Genomic DNA, 19,383 nt, shown 5'->3' with positions numbered 1-19,383 from the left:
CTTTTCAGTACAACGGGTTTTTCAAATTTTGCTCAAGATGATAATCACACGGTTGCGTTTTTCACTTCGTTGGAGTCACTTACCCTTTTAACATAACTCTGGATGGATGTACTGCACCACAGCAACATCAAGAAGAGTTTTGAAATGATTGACTCAACTATAAGCAGTGTTTCCTGTGGCTAGGGAACTTCCACAGCTGTGTCTGTTGTCTAGTCTAGTTCTTTGTCCAGCTTGTCAGCTGTCATTTCAGAGAGACTCATTTCAAACTAGAATAGACTCCCCTCGAGCTAGAGATGAAACCCATCACCTTGGAAGAGCTTCTCCGTGTTTAACTCTTCAGCTTTCATGCCAACCAATCAGATATTAACCGAGTGTTTTGTCTTTTATCACAGCGTAATCATGTACGGGATATTGTACTGTAATAAATCAAAATGCCGAAAACAAGAAATAGTTAGATAGCAAAATAGAAATAAGTAAAACAAACAAGCAAAAAAACCCTCATCAAAATATAAATTAAAGACTTCTTTCATGGAAAAATTCTAAGATTATGCAACCCAGTGTCAGTACAGCCCAACACTGCTCGTGTGGTTTTGGTGAGTTCTTGTTTTTAAACAAACCAAAAGGATTAGATAGATTTAGCCTGTTGAGATTTAGCTGTGCAATGCGTGTCGCTAGCTATATTAAAACAAAACTGACCAGTGGTCCTTGACTTTGACCTTTAATTCTGCACTTAAATGTTCACTTCGGATACTGATTAATGAAATAAAAGGCCATTTAAATGCGACAATTTCATGACTGTTTTTAACACAAGTACTACGTTGAAGAAGTGTTTGTTTGTTATAATGCCTTAAGTACTTCTTAAATCATTTTTCAATATACTTTTGTGTTTTTTTAAAGAAGCACACTTAATTTAATGTGTTGACTAACGCAGTACAGCACATTTAAAGGACTTGATTTTAATTTTACGTGTAGTATGTAATTTGTTTTTACGTAAGTTAATTTAGGCTACATCTTATTTTAAGGTGTCCTTGTTACAGTGTAATTATACATTATCATCAAGTACCGAGTTACATCTTGTTATTACTGTATGGCTAGATTTTTGTAACTATGTAATAGTAAGCTCATTTAATGTGTAACAAAGACACTAAAATGAAGTGTTAATTTATTTAAATGTACTCAATTCTTTAATCACAGTTGTACAATTACAAATATAATTGAATACATGACATTCCAATAGAAATGACATTAAAATACAATTGAACCACATTTGAAAGATTTGTGAAAGTACATTTTTACATTTGTAAAGTACTTAATAGAACTTTAAACAAAAATCTGAAACATGAAAGCGTGAAACATTACGTTCAGTTCACACTTAAGTATATCTTTTCTGTAGTACACTTTTAAAAAGGTTTTCGTCTGTTTAAACAAGGTTTATGTAATTTAGTTTGGAACCATTTTGCATGCCTTATTGTGTTTTTTTAGGACTTTTAACAAAGAGAACATGACAATGTAGTTAACAAGTAAACGTATTTGATATTCACATGCTGATTGATCCACCGGTGTGCTTCATTTTGCTAGATAAGCATGGAACCAGATCAGCAAATTCAAAGCCAGGGCAATGATCTGGCATCATCTGCACAACCAAAAGGACCAGCAGATGCATCTTCATTTTCCACAACTTCTTCTGCCCCTTCTACACCCCCGACGGCCCCGGCCAGGCCACGCCGGCCTCAGAGGAGCCAGCGAGTGGAAGGATCTATCGACGTATCCGAGCCCAAGCCTCCAGAATCTCCTAAACCACAGCAGCTGAGCAACCAGGCTGAACCGAGCAGCCCCGACAGCTCCAATCACCCCTCAGAACCTCAGTCTCAACTCAATGTTGATCACGGACCTCCAAGTTTGGCTGGACAGAAGCTTTCAGGACATACCGCAGTGTCTCGGAGCCACATTGCAATGAGGGCCGCTTCGCTTCCCCAGGCCCCGTCGTACAGACCGCCGCCGTCAGATTCCGTCTTTCACCCGCAGAGGGCCCTGTCTGTCGCTGGGACCGCCGACACTCAGCCGCAGGTGGTGGAGGATTTCAGGTACGGTTTCAAAAATGTAGCTCAATTTAAAAATGTTGCATTGTGGTTTCAGTTTTAAGTGGCACTTATATTTTCTGGCCAAGAGCGAAAATATTACATTCAAAAGTTTGCAAAATTAAACCCTTACAACTGACTTTTTAGTAATCGTTTCTGCCACCAAATAAAAAGTAAAAAGTAATTGTGACTGTTTCTCAAATTCATATTTTTCCACAGAATTGCATGGCATAAACTCGCAATTCAGATTTTTTACAGAGAGATATAAACTTGCAATTGCAAATATTAAAGTCAGAATTGCTATATATGTGATATAAAGTCACAACTTTTTTAACCCCATCAGAATTAGATTTTTTAACTCACAATTGCAGTTTATATTTTGCAATTCTGACAGAGAAAATCTGAATGGTGAAATAAAAAGTCACAATTACATATTTATTTGTAATTCAGAGGCTGAAACTGGCTTCCATAAAACAGGGCTGGATATTAGAGCCTAGTCACACGGTCATAAAACACTAAAACAGTATTTATTGATAATTATAACAATAAATATAACTTTCATATACATATTTATACATAAGAAATACAAATTTTCAATGACAAGATTTTTTATGTCAGATCATGACAATTGCTTGCCAGAAAATGGGACAGGATACATTATGAAACGTTTTTTTTTAACATTGTTTAGGTGGAAGGGTGATCTTTTCACACGAGGCTACAGCAATCTGTTATAATTAGTTCCGACCCTGCTCTAACACACATACCATGAAGTTTTCAAATAATCTTAAGGATAAACAAGGACTTGATTGGCTGGATCAGGTGTGTTTAATTAGGGTCCAATCTAAACTTTTCAGGGCTGTGGCTCTCCAGTTTGACAATTTTTAAAAAATTACATGCTGTTATAAAAAGCATTTTTTAATGATTTGATAATGGTGCACTTGTAACGTTAGTGCGATTTTTACATAAAAAATGGTCACAATTCAGAAATAAAATTAAATAAAATGTTCTATCCTGATTTTAGCCTTCTGATTTGAAAGCTCAGTTAGAAGGTCGTGTCTGCTGTGATTGTGATTGCTGTGATGGCCTCTTTAAAGGTTTTCACAGTTTTTTGCTATTGGGTGAACGAGCGAACTTAAAGGCCTTGATCAGCCAGTTCAAAAGAGTTCTGCTTTAGCATGAACTATATTTTAGATTGCAAAGCGCAGGTTTGGGCATGACTGTTGGCTAAGCTTCCACATTATCATGGCTTACAGCGTTCAGAGTGCCTGCATATCGTGCATGAATTTATTACATAAAATATTCTTGTATGCATGTAAAAATAAATACCGACCCCAAAACATTTCAACAGTATTTTTTCCCCATTAACCTGCAGCACTCCATTGTGCTTAATGGCATTTTAAATACATCTGAGAAGGCCCGAAACCAGGATATGCTTGTGTATATGTTTGTTGGCTCTTTATTCTCTTAACATAAACATGCCATTTACTGTGCATATATTATGCATAATAGTGATTCATTTTAATGCAAATAAATAAAGTTAAGTCACCTTCATTTATGTAGCACTTTATGCAATCCAGAAAACAGTTCTTCAAATAAAGGGGTAAGGTTGTTCTGGTCTGGATGAGTGAGTTGATCAGGTCTCACACACACAAGTTTAGAGCACTGACACCCTTTACTAGCCCGTGCTGCAGGCTGATCTGTGCTGAAATAATCTTGTATATGGTATAAATAATCTTGGTATGTTTACCAGCCACTGCCTTCTCTGATCAGCTTGTGTTGGATTAAAACTTCACGTTTCACTAGCTTTGGAAAATTCCGTACTGCTGCAGCGTTCAGGATCTTTCCTCCCGTCTCCGAATAAGTTGTGGATCTTTAAATCTTCTCACAAGCACTCTGAAAACGCAGTTGGAAAATGGAAATATGTCACGAGGCTCATTGCAAGTCAATTTATTAACATAATAATCACATACTTTTAACCTTTTGAGACATCGAAAAAATATGTAGAGATTAAAGGAATAAACCACCCAAAAATGAACATTTGCTGAAAATGTAATCGTCCTCAGCGAAACCAGGTCGTAGATTTTTAGTAGAGTTTGCTTCTTATTGAAACGTATTAAGAGAAATGTAGCACTCCAACGCTCGCTCACTAATGGACCAGTGAATGGGTGCCGTCAGAAAAGCTGATTGAAACATCACAATGATACACACACAAAATTTCAAGCTTTTCACTTCAAATATGTTAATTGACGAGTCGTGTGGATTACTGTGATGTTTTTATCATCTGTTTGGATTCTCGTTCTGACGGCACCCATTCACTGCAGCCTATTAATACATTTCGCCAAATCTTTGGATGTAGAAACAAACTAATCTACAACAAGTTTTGAAATTTCTTTTATATTTCCTCACAACCAATTAATTTTTTTTTTCCAAGGTGGCTAATTTGTACAAATACGTACAACCTCACTCTAGGTATATTTTATGAGTGAGGTCGTACGAATTTGTACAAATTAGCCACCTTGGAAAAGATTCTGAAAGTTGCTGATAGAGTTCTTGAAAAATATACTGAATATTTATATATTCCTAGCATTGTTCGGATCTTCATTGAGATGATTTACTAACACGTTTAACTGCGGTGATGTGATGTGGCGTGACAAATCGAGGTTGCGTTTGCGAGAGTGCAGTGTGGTGTGTAATTGTCCTGATGATGCTCTTACCTTCTTCACATTTCCATTTCTTTAATTTGTTTATTCACTGAAATACAGCATGTCTTTGCATGCTGTTTGTAAATTAAAAATATGAGTTATAGGGCAACAGCCACAGCTTTATTTCAGCCGTGAATTACAGGAGAAAAGAAAAAACGCTCACATTCGCCTTATAATACAGCTGCATAATAACGTTGTTGGATGAGGTGCCCGATAACAACCAGGAGCAGAGACTTGAAGATGACTGCTGTTCTCTGATGTCTCTTTCTGCCAAAAGGGTGCACATTATCACGTGGAACGTGGGCTCAGCCATGCCTCCCGAAGACGTCACTTCATTACTGGGGCTGAATGTTGGTGATGGGAACACAGACATGTATATTATAGGGTGAGTTTCCATTGAGAGCCGCCGCTTTTATAAATGAATGGTGCTCAGCACGAAAAGTGACCACAGATGCATACTCAGAAATGTTCCTACTGAACATTTACGATTTTTTTTTTGTTTACAAAGGTTACTGTTGAACTGCCAACAGTAACCTTTAGATAATTTGGGTTATATAATTTTATTTAAATATTTACGTATTATTATTATTATAATATGCTTGTATTATTACAATATTTTGATATTAGGTACTGTTTTCTCCTTCAAATGATGTCCTCTGCAACAACCGTTTAATCCTTTTATTTGAATATCACAGGGTTGAAGTTCAGTGTTTAAATGGACAATAATTATAATTTCACTGCACCAGACAACATTTTAACATTTACAATTATTTTCTACCTCTAAAACGGCTAAAATAGTTCGTGTAAGTTCAAAAACGAAAGACTAAACTAAACTTCCAGCTGAAAGTTTTTTGGGTTTTTTTAACAGTGAAAATATTATGAAATATTATTACAGTCCAGAACACCTGTTTTATATGAGAACATTTCAAAAATGTAAATTATTGATGTGATGTAAATCTGAATTTTTCTAATGCGCAGCTCAAGAAACATTTCTGATTATTATAGATGTTAAAAACCGTATTTTCAAGATTCTACAATGAATGTAAAATCCAAATGAACAGAATGTATGAAATTATTGATTAATTTAATGCATCTATTCTTCAAAAAGAGATAAGGTCTTACTGAGAATGTGATTAGGAAGCCTTTAAATTGCATGATTCAAGGAAAGCATGGTATCTTAATTTCAATACCAGCAGGATAAGATCAACTTTATTTAGTATCTTGTTAATTACATCAGTAGGAACTTAGATTCATACTCTGAAGAGAAGACCAAAAATCTAAATACGACACTGTCAAATCAAGTTTTCATGAGAATAGATTCAGTTATCATGCTATAATGCTTTAATGTGAAGGTCATAATCTAGGACATGACCTACATAAACACACTAGAGATACAGTATAATCTACCGCCTGCCTTGAGGTCTGTTCTACCTCTCCATTCTGATATTTTTTGTCCTTTAATTTCAGCTTCATCTCACGTCTGCACTTTCTTCCACCCTGTCTTAGCTTACAGGAAGTGAACTCAATGATCAACAAACGACTGAAAGATGTTCTTTTCACTGACCAGTGGAGCGAGGTCTGCATGGACGCTCTCAGCCCCTTTGGATATGTACTGGTCAGTAATGTTCCCTTTAAACACACACACACACACACACACACACACACACACACACACACTTGTCATTAGAGCTTCAGGGGTCACATTATGTAACAGTGAGTGAGTGGCTGAGGATGAAAATCTCTTTGCTGGTCTTGCGGCTCATGTTTCTATTTTCTATCAGTCAGACTCCTCCTCATTTTATCTGGCTTTATTTTCTGTGCGGAAAAATAATCTCCTTTGAAAATAACGTTGCATACTACAAATTATGCATGCTCTGTGTAGTGTTTCCACACTAATTGAATCGCAGGGTAGGCAGTAAGATAGAATTCTTTTTTTTTTTGTAAGGATTTAAAAAATCTAATTTAAAATCGCTTCTGCTCAATCACACTAGAAGTGAAATATAATATTGTATTTTTCGGTAATATTCTGAATTAGAATGTTTTTTTTTTTTGGTCACTTTACCTTTTGTGAAGTTTTATTGTCAGTGTTTTGTCAATTTTATTATTATCTTTATTTAGCTTTAGTGATTTTATTACTCAAATGCGTTTTATTTCAGATAATTGATAACTGAGTGTTTAAAGCTTTATTTATAGCTTTATTTCAGGATAAAATTTTTTATTTTTTATAGAAATTAGAGAGGAAGCCTTTGGCACTGAATCCATTTCTTCTAATTAACATTCATTCCTCATATCCCCCGTTGACTCATATATTTGTGTGTGTAGGTCACTTCTCAGAGGATGCAGGGAATGCTGCTTCTGGTCTTCGCCAAGTACTTTCACCTGCCGTTCCTGAGAGGCATTCAAACACAGACCACTCGCACCGGCCTCGGCGGGATCTGGGTACGCTATCTGCGCTTTTCTCCGGGTGCAATCTCACACTTCCCTTTCTGATGTAAATGTCCGGGACGGTTTAAAGGAATGCCACGTCTCTCAGCTGATCTGTCTACCTGATTTATTTTACCGAAAGGTTACAGGAAGCTGTTAACGAGGTTTCTGTCAAATATCTCATGCTGTTCGTTGCTAAAATATTAATAACGTGCTGAACAGCTAATGAATATAAAATGATGGCGTCATAATGATGAACTCACCTCTCGCCGGAAGAATTACGTTGTCAGATTTTATAACGAAGTTAACGATTGATCTACTGAAGCCGGACAGTTTTTCCCTCGGGTATTAATAAGTTATAAAGTAAAATCCAAGTCACATTCTTCTGAGTTCTTAGAGCATGAATGAGCATGAGCAGTATCATGGCAGCATACTTAAAGCTGCGAATAATCTCTTTTAAATTATCGCTAAAGGGTTTTAGGTAACACTTTATGTATTCATGTAAAAGATGCTTTAATGTCATGCATTGCACCTTATATTGCATTGCATGATCTCGTAAATAATTGTTAAAAAAGTTATAATACATTATAATTATTAATCGCTGCATCAAAAACATCTAAAACAACATATTTCAAATGTCTAACAAGCTATTTGCAAATATTATAATACATTTTGGTTTGTGTTTAATAATGAAAATAGCCTATGTAATGCATTGCAGTGTGCATAACGAATACCTTTTATAATACATAATATGTAAAAGTGTTGTTGCAAATTGCTCAGTTTACAACAATCACTAAGCAAATTATTACTTAGAATTATATCATTTAAGTAAATGGAACTTTTTTTCCTGTAAATTCTCACATTAAATGCATTCCATTCAGTAATAAAAACATCAAACCATCAAACCAAGTTTAAGGCAGGTTTTAAATACGTTTTTTTTTTTTAAATATTTGAACATCTCAGTTTCTTTGAAATTCATAAATTGTAGGTATGTCCAAATCCTTTTCAAGCCCTATAATTTAATACTTTAAACGTGTGAAACCGGGGAAAAGGGTTTTATCCCTTGCTGCTACAGGAATGATATAAAGATATTTCAGCAATTGAAATGGTAAGATGATATATATATATATATATATATATATATATACAGATGATATGACATTTTGACATTCGCTCAGTTTGTCTTATAATTCAGTACAGCAGTGCATGTTTCATCACAGGTCTCAGTTCTAATGACTGATTGCCATGGTTACCGCACACCTGTTCCATATTTTGATTAATTAGTTACCATTTTAGTTCTGCTCATCTGAGTCATGTTTGCCTGCAGGTTTTAGTGGAAAGATCAGATTTACATCGATTTAAATTCTGCACGTCCACCAACCCTCGTATAGATGCTCATTATATAGTTTAACATTTTTTAAAAACACTTTAAACATATACAGTACATATACAGTTCTACAGCATTTTGCATATATGTAACATAATCTGCTTGTGTGTCCAATGAAAAGTGTCTAAATCTATGTGCTATTGCAGTAACACTTTAGAATAAGGAGTACATGTTCACTATTTTTCCTAAGAAAAGCCCTAAAACAAACAAATAACAAAGCCCTGCTGCTTATTAATGGGGTAGGATTAAGGGAAGCGTTTTAAAAGTACTCATAAATAGACAATAAGCTTGAAAAAGCAAGAGCGTGACATTTTTTTTGTACAGCATATTTGGTTTGGGGGGAAAAAAAGTCTTATGAAGAAACAGTACAGGACGGTTTGGAATCTCTAAGGTGATCAGGACATGAGAAAAAAAAGTCAAAAAAAAGTCAACTGACCTCTGACCCTCTTGCTCTTTAGGGGAATAAAGGAGGCATCAGCGCTCGAATGAACGTTTTTGGCCATTCGATCTGTTTCTTGAACTGTCACCTGCCTGCACACATGGAGAACTCAGACCAGCGCATGGAGGACTTCGAAAGCATCCTGCAGCAGCAGCAGTTTGAAGGACAAGCAGCTACAGGCGTCCTGGATCACGAGTAAGACACACACACACATCGCTTTTGTGCACTATACAATTAATATACAAACACATCATTGTTATTACTGCAACTATATTTCATTCCCATCAGGACGTTAAGAAAATGTGCCAAAATTATTTGCACAATTATTATCATTCATAATTATTTATGTCACCAACAGATGGTGCCGTTGTATTATAATTCCCCCCCCAGGGAAGCATTTCTCAACCGTTTAATGCAAAATTAAAACAAGAATAATAGTGTGATATTGCAATGTTCATTTTAGCACACAATCTGTCCATGATGGCATATGGCATATGCATTGTTTTTCTTTCTTCTACCAAGAGACCAATTAATTCACTACAAAATAATACTAAACAGTTGGATCACAAGCCCATAAGTAAGAAATTGGGATTTTTATGCTGTGGTCAATTTATGTGTGGTTTGTATGTTATTGTACCACATGCTCACACTCTAATCATGATTAGATTTACATTTTTATATGAATCAAATTGTACATTGTACATTGTATTTTAAATCAACAGTGCATAAGATTTGCGATGTTTTCTCACGAGATTGGTTTAGTGTTTGTCGTGATGACGTGACCCTGCCGGAGGCGACACAATCCACCACGGAAGTTATTTAAACTGACCTTAAAATCTTAAAATTGATATCGAAAACTGTACAAAGTGACTCTTGGATAAATGTTTGTGTGCAGTGTGGTTTTCTGGTTTGGAGACTTGAACTTTCGAATCGAGGACCTGGATATGCAAATTGTGAAATCAGCCATCGACAATAACAAGCTTTCCACTTTATGGGAAAAAGACCAGGTGAGTTCTCATAAATGTCTAAGACCATGTTTTCACTGATAACATTTCGTCAATATTTTGAAAACATGAAATGCCACTGAAGTCAGAGCGACTGTTTTGTCCAAGGGATCTTGGTCATGATGTTGACGAAACAATGCAATATAAATATGTTTGTTTAATCTACATATTTCCCTGTGCTACTATTATTAACTATTATTATACTAACTGTATTCTTGTCCTCTCTGATTCTTCCAGCTGAACATGGCTAAAGGCAGTGAGACTGTGCTTGAAGGCTTCCACGAGGGCCCGCTTAAATTCCCTCCTACTTATAAGTTTGATGTGGGTACGGACACTTATGATACCAGGTGAAGAAACTGTATACATTTAGACACATAACTTTTCATGCTCCTAAACAGATCTGGGTGGACTAAAAAAAGTTAAGGACTTACACACACAAAGATGTTTATATCAAGTTTATATTATCAAAAAATAAGAATTATGAGACATACTGTACAATCACAAATTGCTAGAAAATAGGTAAAAATTCGCACTCGCAGTTATCTTTTATTTTTTATTCAGTGACTGAAACAATCTTCCGTAGTTTTAATGCAAAGTGACCACATAAAATCTTATATTCCATATATTATATGTGTCTGCAACCCCCTTCAGCCGTGATTTATTCACGATACAGCACTGCCTCGAGTACCTTATTGCTTATATAAAACAGTTACCACACAATAAAAAAATATTTAAACTAAAAATATATGTATTTAAATCGAAGCAAGTTTGTTAAATGCGGTCCTACTGCTAAAAAAATAATCCCGTTCTGAACATGCCTCTCATCTAATCTTATCATTCGCTGCATCATTTATTTTGCAGCGATACATATGATATTTTCTCACACAAATACATCTGCGTATCTCTCAGCTTGCGAAAAAATCTTTTTTCCATCTATTAGTTCAAAACAGACATAGCGCCGCCCATCGCTCATAGTACATTAAATAAATAACAGACATTTAATTTTGCCGAAATACACACAGAACAGTTTTATGCTGTATTATTAATTGTTAATGTTGCTGACGGTGGTTGCTAAGGGTTCTGCTCAGCGGTCGTAGCCGTAGCCGTGCTGTATCATGTATAAAACACAGCTGCTGACCAATCAGAATCCAGGAATGGAACTAACCGTTTTATTAAAGCAAACATATGCTGCTGTTACTCTAATCTGTAGTATTTAGTTCATGCAGTGCTGCCGTTATTATTGCATTGTTATTTAGGTGAATCTTGATCTTTCTTAGTGGTAAAAAGCGTAAGCCCGCATGGACCGATCGTATTCTCTGGAGGTTGAGGCCGATGGCTCAGGTCAGCAACAGCATGTCGAAGCGCAGCTCCCTGTCAGGTCTAACCAGCGGAACTCGTGTCTCACAGCACTTTTACCGCAGTCACATGGAGTACACCGTCAGCGACCACAAGCCAGTCTCCTCTATTTTCACTTTGCAGGTAAGCACGCTAACTTTACGAGAACTAATTCCTTTCTTTTGGTATTATAACGTGAGATTGAGTACTGGTGAGATTTTCTCACCATCAAGCCACCCAAGATGTAGATGAGTTTGCATCTTCATAGGAACAGCGTTATGTAACATTGCATCATTGGCTCATCAGTGGATGCTCCGCGGCGAATGGGTGCCGTCTGAAGGAGCTGATAAAAACATCACAGTAGTTCACTCCACTTGAGACACACTGTTGTGAATGTATTAGGCTGCTGTATGAATGTGTACACTTATTGGGCCTCATTTACTAAACTAACGTACAACAGAAAATTGGGCGTTTTTGCACAAAATCAATATGGTTATGATCAAATCTCACGTCTGGTCTCCGCTCGTGCGTAGGTTTTGAGAACAAGCGCAAAGAGCAGATCGTGAGGATTCATAATAAATAAATAGGACCACACTAAAGATATTATAGGCTATAATACATACAACAACAAAAAACTGCAACAAGTATAGGCTATCGTTTTTATGACACTCTTATTATTATGCATTTTATTTCTTTTCTTTATGCTTTTATTTGATTGAATCCATCTGATCACACGGGTGGCACACACACACACACACACACACACACACACACACACAAACAACATTAGTTCTAGTGCTGCCTGACATTTAATCTATTCATCATAAAACTAAAATGCAATCAACCAAACTTCGATTATTTTAATTACCATCTGCTGTAAAATCAACATGCAGTGCCCAAACAAAAATGTTTTTTGTTCATGTGAAGAATTTTAGATGGATATTAGAACATGAGTGAAGCAAAGCCCTGTTTATTTGCTGTCTATAATGAATGCCAATGGCCTGTGGATTTATGTTCTAATGTATAGTTTAATATATAAGGTTAAAACTAATTATTTTTCATTCTCGTTTTGTTCTGAATAAAATTTTAAAGAATGTTAGAATGTTGAATTTAAAATATTTGTTGTTGAGTGAGGGAACGAGGCTATAATGTTTATATTTACTAATATTTTAATATAGGCATACATACAAATCACATGAATAATTACAAGGTTATTACAAGGTTAACAGGTTTTTTTGGAGTAAGATTAATTTGCCTTTTAAGATTATTTCCTCTTTTTGGCCAGGTTTTGTTTCTGTGTCGTAAACTTCCAATCTGGGGTGTTTTTAGGGGCGTGATAACGATTGTTTTCCGCCGCCACATTTACCAGCATTCATATGATGTTTCATGAATCACATTTAAACTGATTTGTGCGGACGTATTTATGCTCGTTTTTACATTAGATTGATAAACGAGGCTCAATTACAGTAACGTTGATGAGTTTGCACAGTGTGTTTAACGTGATGGGCCTGCAGTTCCCATACAGGGTGGACATGCCTTTAGTAACACTCTTTGTAGAGGATGAATGGAGAGAGATATCCGACGCAGTGGCCAAATTCAAGGTGACACCCAACTTTGCTCGAAGCTCCTGGGACTGGATTGGGCTTTACAAGGTTATTTAATTAACTTCAACAGTTCTGAGAATTTTGATATATATGATTTAGAAGTTTTTTGTCGCTTGGTTTGTGTTTTTAAGCCCAGTTTTGTTTTTCACAGGTTGGGTTTAAACATCATAAAGACTATGTAAGTTACATTTGGGCCAAGCAGGAAGAGTCTGACTTCTTAAGACAGGAGCACCAAGTAAGAGAACATCATACATGCATTTAGCCGCAAGTCAAAGACACTCACATTAAGTCACATTTTGAAGACTGAATTTTGATGAAGAATTTTTGATTCGGAATCTTCAGGTGATTTTTACAGAGGAAGAATTGCCAAAGGATTCTGGGGACTTCATATTAGGTTATTACAGCAACAATATGAGCTCTATTGTGGGCGTCACCGAGCCATTCCAGGTAAATATGCACCATAAAACTCTTCTCAGATACTATGTTTTTCTTATGTTTGAATCAATAATAGACTACTAACTGTTGCTGAAATAAAATAAAAATAATAGATGAAAACAAAAATTTTAAATATTGCTTTTGGAAATAATGAAATAAAATCAGATTTAGGTCATAAGATTCACTTTTGTTATTGTTGTTGCTGTGTGTCAGAAACAATTTAGGTTACTTGATTTTGCCTATATCATAAAAATCATATCGTTTAAATGTATACAATATTATCCATCAGGCTTAGTATAGCATTGTATTATATATTTTGCAGTTAAATATTTGCATTTGTTTTGTGTTTAAATAAAAATCTCAATTATCACATTATTGAGAGGTAAAGAGAAACAACTTACTGTATATTTACAGACATTTTACATTAGCCCAATCTCACTGGTTTACATTATAAGCTATTTGTATTTCATCTGACTTTTTTTCCATATAGATATCCGAATGCAAATTTTACATTTTACATTTTTGTTTCTCAAGTTTGAGCTCACAATAACAACCACAACAGCATTTATTTATAAAGCACATTTAAAGACGATATAAAATACACTACATTCACCAAAAAAAGCCTGATGTATCAAAAAATATATATTCTATGTGAAGTTTTGAGATTTAAAAAATATATATTTTGGCTAAATGTTTGATAAATTTTAGATTTAAAAAAATCTTTTTATATTAAAATACTTAATCTTTTATATTTATGGCAGATTTTTCTATTATTTCATATAGCTTAACAGGGTTAAATCCAAGCATTAAAATTGCTAAAATTACAATAAAAATAATGCTAAATCGAAAAAACCCCCCACCAAAATTACTAATGTGCACTAAAAATGACTAAAATTAATACGAAAACTAAAAAGATGAAAATAAATGCTAATTCAAAATATAACTTGTACAATATACTATAGAAATAACACAGACACAATAACAATACACTGATAGCTATAGAGAGCAGATGCTCATTATGCTTTGAATCGCTCTTGCGACGTCAAACACTGATCGTTGGTCTGTGCTGCTTCATCACCATTACGTACTACAGCTTACAGTTTGCTATCTAGCTGTGCTTTCATCATGTTATGTGGTTGCTATAATTCACAAAACAGCTGAGCTTGGTCTCTTATTTAAGTCAAGCTGCTTGAGGAAGACAGTTGAGAGAGGCGGCGGCTTTGCTGTGAGTGGGTGTGGTTTCAGCGGCGCGAGCGGACACGCCCACAGCGTTCGTTTTATTTTTTCAAGATTGTGATACCTTATTTTATTTACTTCGCGTTATTTTCAGCATTCAAATTTGGCCGGGTGGTCAATAACACATTTTTCTTTGGCGTGACAAACCCAGAACCCACATTTCATAACTTGAAGCCTTTAATGTCACCTAAGATTCAACTGCCAGCATCCGCCGCAGCTGGTCTGAGTCCGTCTGACAGCTCCGACTTCACGTCTGATGATGAGGTGAAGAAGAGCGACTCCTGTGACTCCGGCCCCGAGACCGAAGAGAAGCAGAGCAGCGGCTTGAGCTCCAGACGAGTCGGAAGGAAGATGGCAAACCCCAACGAACCGCACTCCAAAGAGACCTCGGCACATTCCAGCTCCAGCAGGCCGGCCGGCGGGACCGACGGGTCCTTCGGTGACCCCTTCCCCACGGATGACAGCTCTAACTCAGGAAAAGATGCAACCAAGCCAGAGGAACCTTAGCTAAGCACAGCACCTTCTCTGGAGAAAGATATCAGCTCGAGGCTGGGGTCGCAAGTATCTGCTGGGTCTGTGATGTCGTTGTACATTTACTGTCCTGTGATGTTGTTTGGAGATGTTGTCTTATATGTTGCAGGGCAGAAGCGTTTAGTGTGTGGTTCCCTCCAGCAAACACAAGAGGGCGGACTAAATTGTTTGTGCCTGTTCTGTCATTCTATTCATATTCTTCTTCTCCTATTCCTCTCTAACTGCACAATACTAAATCTGAAACTCTAAGAAGTAACCTTAGATGCACAATAACATGCGATTCGTGGATTTTGTTTTCCAGAATCAACCAGGGTTTAATGCACAAAATTCTTATTGGATTTACTGGAGCAGATCCGCTATGTTTTCCAGTGCTCTGTTCCAAACTCTAGTCGAGCTGCCTATCACGGCACCGTTAGCTATGTTTCCACTCAAAACTGTGAATTTAATTTATACGCAAAACTGAAATACCACACTAAAGTTTTACAAATGAAGGACTGTTTGCATCCAGCTAGATAAAGAGAACTTCCTAAAAACTGGTGCCACATATCTTTAAGAAAAGGTCATTTTCTGTAGTAGGAGAAGCTACTGTGGGTCTTTTTTGATGACTTACAGCTCAAAGCACGCAGACAAAATGTAATAAACAAGAGTCATGCCATTGTGAATTCGGAGGCGGATACCTGCTGTTCGGAAATACAACTGTGAAAGACAGTTAATCATAATCAAACCACTTTGCTGACAGACTTTGGCTCAAACTTTTAAAAATGACTAAAACATTTCCGATGCTGTCTCACTGCACAAAGTCACGTGGCTTTTTTTGATGCACGTAAAGGAATTTAGTCATAGTTTTTGTGCTGTTTTCTTATCAGATAAAAAAATGTGTCTGCCTCAATTTGTTGCACATCTCGGAATTTCCATCATGTGTTTTTTTTTTATGCAGTACCGCAATATGTGCATACAAATAGGTGGATGGAAACATAGCTATCGAAATGCAAACGATATCTTGTTTTGGCGAAGCATCTCACCCCTAAAGGACTGGGCAAACTGCACTGTGAGAAATACTCGACTACGAATCAAATTCTGAAAAAAATGGAGTAAAACAGCTCCGTCTCAGTGACTGTTTCAGGCAATATTCCTGTGTGCTATGTAATTTGCTCAGAGTCTGTCTGAGGTAATCAACTACGAGTCAGGTTTCTAATGGGAAGTGGTGCATTAAAAGACACTGCCTTGTAAGGTAACCTATGTAGATAACAGAAAGCGAGGCAGTTCACTAGGTTTTGGAGCAGAGCTCGTGACTGTACAGTGTCCTGCCACAGAGGATGATGAGAATACCCTGCTGAAGGTGACTTGCTGTCATCAGCACCTTATTATGCCAGGGAAGACACATGCTCTGAAAATGCATATATTTACTCTCCTCAGGTTTTGAAAGGCAGACACACATAAAGGGATGGCTTTTGGCTAGCGCAGCACTCGGTAAAGTAAAGTTTGTATATTATTCATGTCCATTACCATCTTAACCAACTGTTAGCATTTTACGATATTATAGGACAATGATGAAGTCTATTGCTCTCAAAGTTGTGACTGCTGTGCTGTCATGTTCCTGTGGTTAATGTTCTCAAATCTTATTTCGAAGTAACGTCCAGCTCCTCGGCCTGCTAGTTTAAAGTCAACATGAAATGCTGTTCACAAACATATTTTGAGTTGTGCATTTTAGAATTAAACAGGATAGCCAGTGAAAAAAATACAAGGTGGGCTTTGAATTGATTGGATTGTGAAAAGTGGGTGTTATTGACTGGTGTTTTGTGACATCATCTGAAAGGAAATATATGTGCAGAGATGCATTTTTAAAAGATGCACAACTCATTCAGTGTAATGATCGACCTGTGGAAAAAGATCTAAGTCAAAAACGTCCATCTTAAAAATGTGTTCTGTGAGCACAATGGTCAGGAACATCAGCTGGTGCATCTTTATATAGAAAAAACTATGGAAAAGAAGTGCATTTATAACTTTTTATTACACTAGAATGGAAGACTATGAAAAAAAAATGTATTAAATGTCATTTTGACCCTGCGTTGTAAGGGTTGTAAGTGCATTTTTGCACTTAAGATCACACGCCGGGAGTAGAATGAACTTCGGTATTGCTTTTTTAAAATGCCGTGTCGTTTTAGATGGCGCAAAAGACAAGACAGCTGAGGTCGAACATGTACGTCTACTGCAATAGGCAGAAAAAAAAACTACGTTCACACTAACTTACCTTTTATCACACTTTAATAGAATTACTAATCGATAACTTTTAACTGCTGAATGGTGTGAGATGCTGCAAAAGATGCGAGATTCAAGTGCAATGGTCAAAATGTCAGTCTAGTGAAAGTTTATGTAGAAAAACATTGGAAAAGAAGTGCAGTGTAATGCAAAACGCATTCTGTGTGAACTGCCATTAGGTGCGTTCATGTATAAATTCGCTGGAGTTTGCAAAACTAGGCGTTCCTGTATTATCTGACAGTAACAGACAAGTAAAGTATAAAGTGTTTTATTGACAATAAACTGGGCTCAACTCACGTTGACCGCATTTTCACCGAATGGCTTTTAGTTGTTTTGTCAGTGAAAATCGGGTAACACTCTCCAGAATTGTGCAAACAGCATCGAATTTGATTTCATGTTGACTTTAAACGACGTGGTTTCTATCTGATCTTTTAGTCTGACTTGTGCCAAGTATTGTATCATGACTGTACTTGTGGTAGGAATCCTAGCGTATGTGTTGTCTAGGGCTTTCTAGGATTTATCCTACATGGTAAGATCTCTGGTCTCCTCTACATCTCTTCTCCTTTCTCCTCTATTTCCTCTCCTCTCCTCTCTCATTCCCCATCTTGTCTTTTCGTCTCCAGTTCGACCCCTCCAGGGTCACGGTATCTGTTTTGACGTCGTCTACAGGGCTCTACTAAGTGCTCCGATTATCGTAACTTATTGGATTAGTAGTTTGTAACCCATAGAAATTTTGTACCATGACTACTTAGCCTTAGGACACGTGGCGTGCTGTCTCACTGTTTACATGGTTAGCTGAGTGAGAGTATAAGCGTGTCAGTGTATATGTTTTTGCATGGACGTGTTCACAGTATAGTGCTGTCTGCCACCTTTCAATATCGTGTCGAGATGTGTCGCTTCTAAATGGAACAGAGAAAATACGGACGATGGAAGACGTTAAATAGTCATTCTTTTACATTCTACGCGTTTTTAAACTAATCTTTATAGTTTGCTGTTGGAATATCTTCGGAAATCGCAATCTGGCATCTTGGAACAAGATACTTTTTACTAGAAACACTGTAAGTCTATAGCGAGAAAATGGCACTTTGACAAAAGTTGAGGCAACTTAATTCTAGATGTTTGTATGTGTTTTAGATACGTGATCTCTATTTTCCGTAAGACCCTCACAACACTTACCATGTCCGATTTCTTCAAACCTAGTTCATTTGCAACAACACAAGTTGCCGAAAAAGAAACCAAAATCAGGATCAGGTGTGTTAATAGTCATTATATTTTTATACTCCATTAGCCATACAAAATTTAAAAGCTAATATGAATAAGATGCAGTATTGGAAAATTCACTTTCCTTTAAAAGCCAAATAAATGTTTTGCAAGTGCGAGTGTCTGATACTTAATTTTGGTTGCCATGCATTTTTCTATTATTATTATTTTATTCCGAGAAATTATAGAAATATATATATAAAAAAGCATGCAAAGGGAATGTTATAAATGGAAATGAGCTCAATGATTATATAGATGAGATGTGGGTATATAAATCCAGTATGTAGAACAGATGACAATCAGTGCCAAAACAGAAAAGAAACTTTAAGATTATATTTATTTTCTTATTCATGCCATTATGTGCATGTCAGATTCTGCTGGTCAGTGTGTTTATTTATAAATCATTATGAAGAAAGTGATTTATGATTATATTGAGAACATGAATTTATAATTTTATTTTTCAGTTCTGCATCTTTATTGTTCATTAAAGCAAACGTGACATAGGTGTTTGCTTTGTATTCACCTTGATTATAATGAAACACTTTTTTTGGACTTGTACTGAGCAGAATGTATCGATCTGGTAGACTTGTGAATCACTGTTCTTGGTTGTTGTTGTATAATGGTGTCTTGCCTTAGACCACTGTCAAATATTGGTGTCAAAATGGAAATAAATCCTTTTGAAAGTGGAA

At 36.3% G+C, this 19,383-nt stretch overlaps 2 protein-coding genes across 2 annotated transcripts in view; one reads left to right on the top strand and one right to left on the bottom strand.

Moving 5' to 3' along the window:
• Nucleotides 1-206, bottom strand: part of selenom (selenoprotein M) — a 10,075-nt gene extending 9,869 nt beyond the window's left edge. Inside the window, exon 1 of the mRNA XM_043239464.1 lies at nucleotides 84-206. The gene's annotated coding sequence lies outside the window, so the exon portion shown is untranslated. The remainder of the gene's footprint in view (nucleotides 1-83) is intronic.
• Nucleotides 1-19,383, top strand: part of inpp5jb (inositol polyphosphate-5-phosphatase Jb) — a 21,910-nt gene extending 2,527 nt beyond the window's left edge. Inside the window, exons 2-13 of the mRNA XM_043239463.1 lie at nucleotides 1,579-2,084; nucleotides 5,058-5,165; nucleotides 6,287-6,395; nucleotides 7,103-7,219; nucleotides 9,050-9,225; nucleotides 9,926-10,037; nucleotides 10,272-10,381; nucleotides 11,312-11,513; nucleotides 12,884-13,021; nucleotides 13,125-13,208; nucleotides 13,316-13,420; nucleotides 14,837-19,383. Of these exons, the coding sequence (XP_043095398.1) occupies nucleotides 1,585-2,084; nucleotides 5,058-5,165; nucleotides 6,287-6,395; nucleotides 7,103-7,219; nucleotides 9,050-9,225; nucleotides 9,926-10,037; nucleotides 10,272-10,381; nucleotides 11,312-11,513; nucleotides 12,884-13,021; nucleotides 13,125-13,208; nucleotides 13,316-13,420; nucleotides 14,837-15,151 (2,076 nt within the window). The 5' untranslated portion in view covers nucleotides 1,579-1,584 and the 3' untranslated portion in view covers nucleotides 15,152-19,383. The remainder of the gene's footprint in view (nucleotides 1-1,578; nucleotides 2,085-5,057; nucleotides 5,166-6,286; nucleotides 6,396-7,102; nucleotides 7,220-9,049; nucleotides 9,226-9,925; nucleotides 10,038-10,271; nucleotides 10,382-11,311; nucleotides 11,514-12,883; nucleotides 13,022-13,124; nucleotides 13,209-13,315; nucleotides 13,421-14,836) is intronic.

Source organism: Puntigrus tetrazona, chromosome 5, assembly GCF_018831695.1.
Source record: "Puntigrus tetrazona isolate hp1 chromosome 5, ASM1883169v1, whole genome shotgun sequence".
In the NCBI taxonomy this organism is placed as follows: domain Eukaryota; kingdom Metazoa; phylum Chordata; class Actinopteri; order Cypriniformes; family Cyprinidae; genus Puntigrus; species Puntigrus tetrazona.
This window is presented reverse-complemented; position numbering and strand designations above follow the sequence as displayed.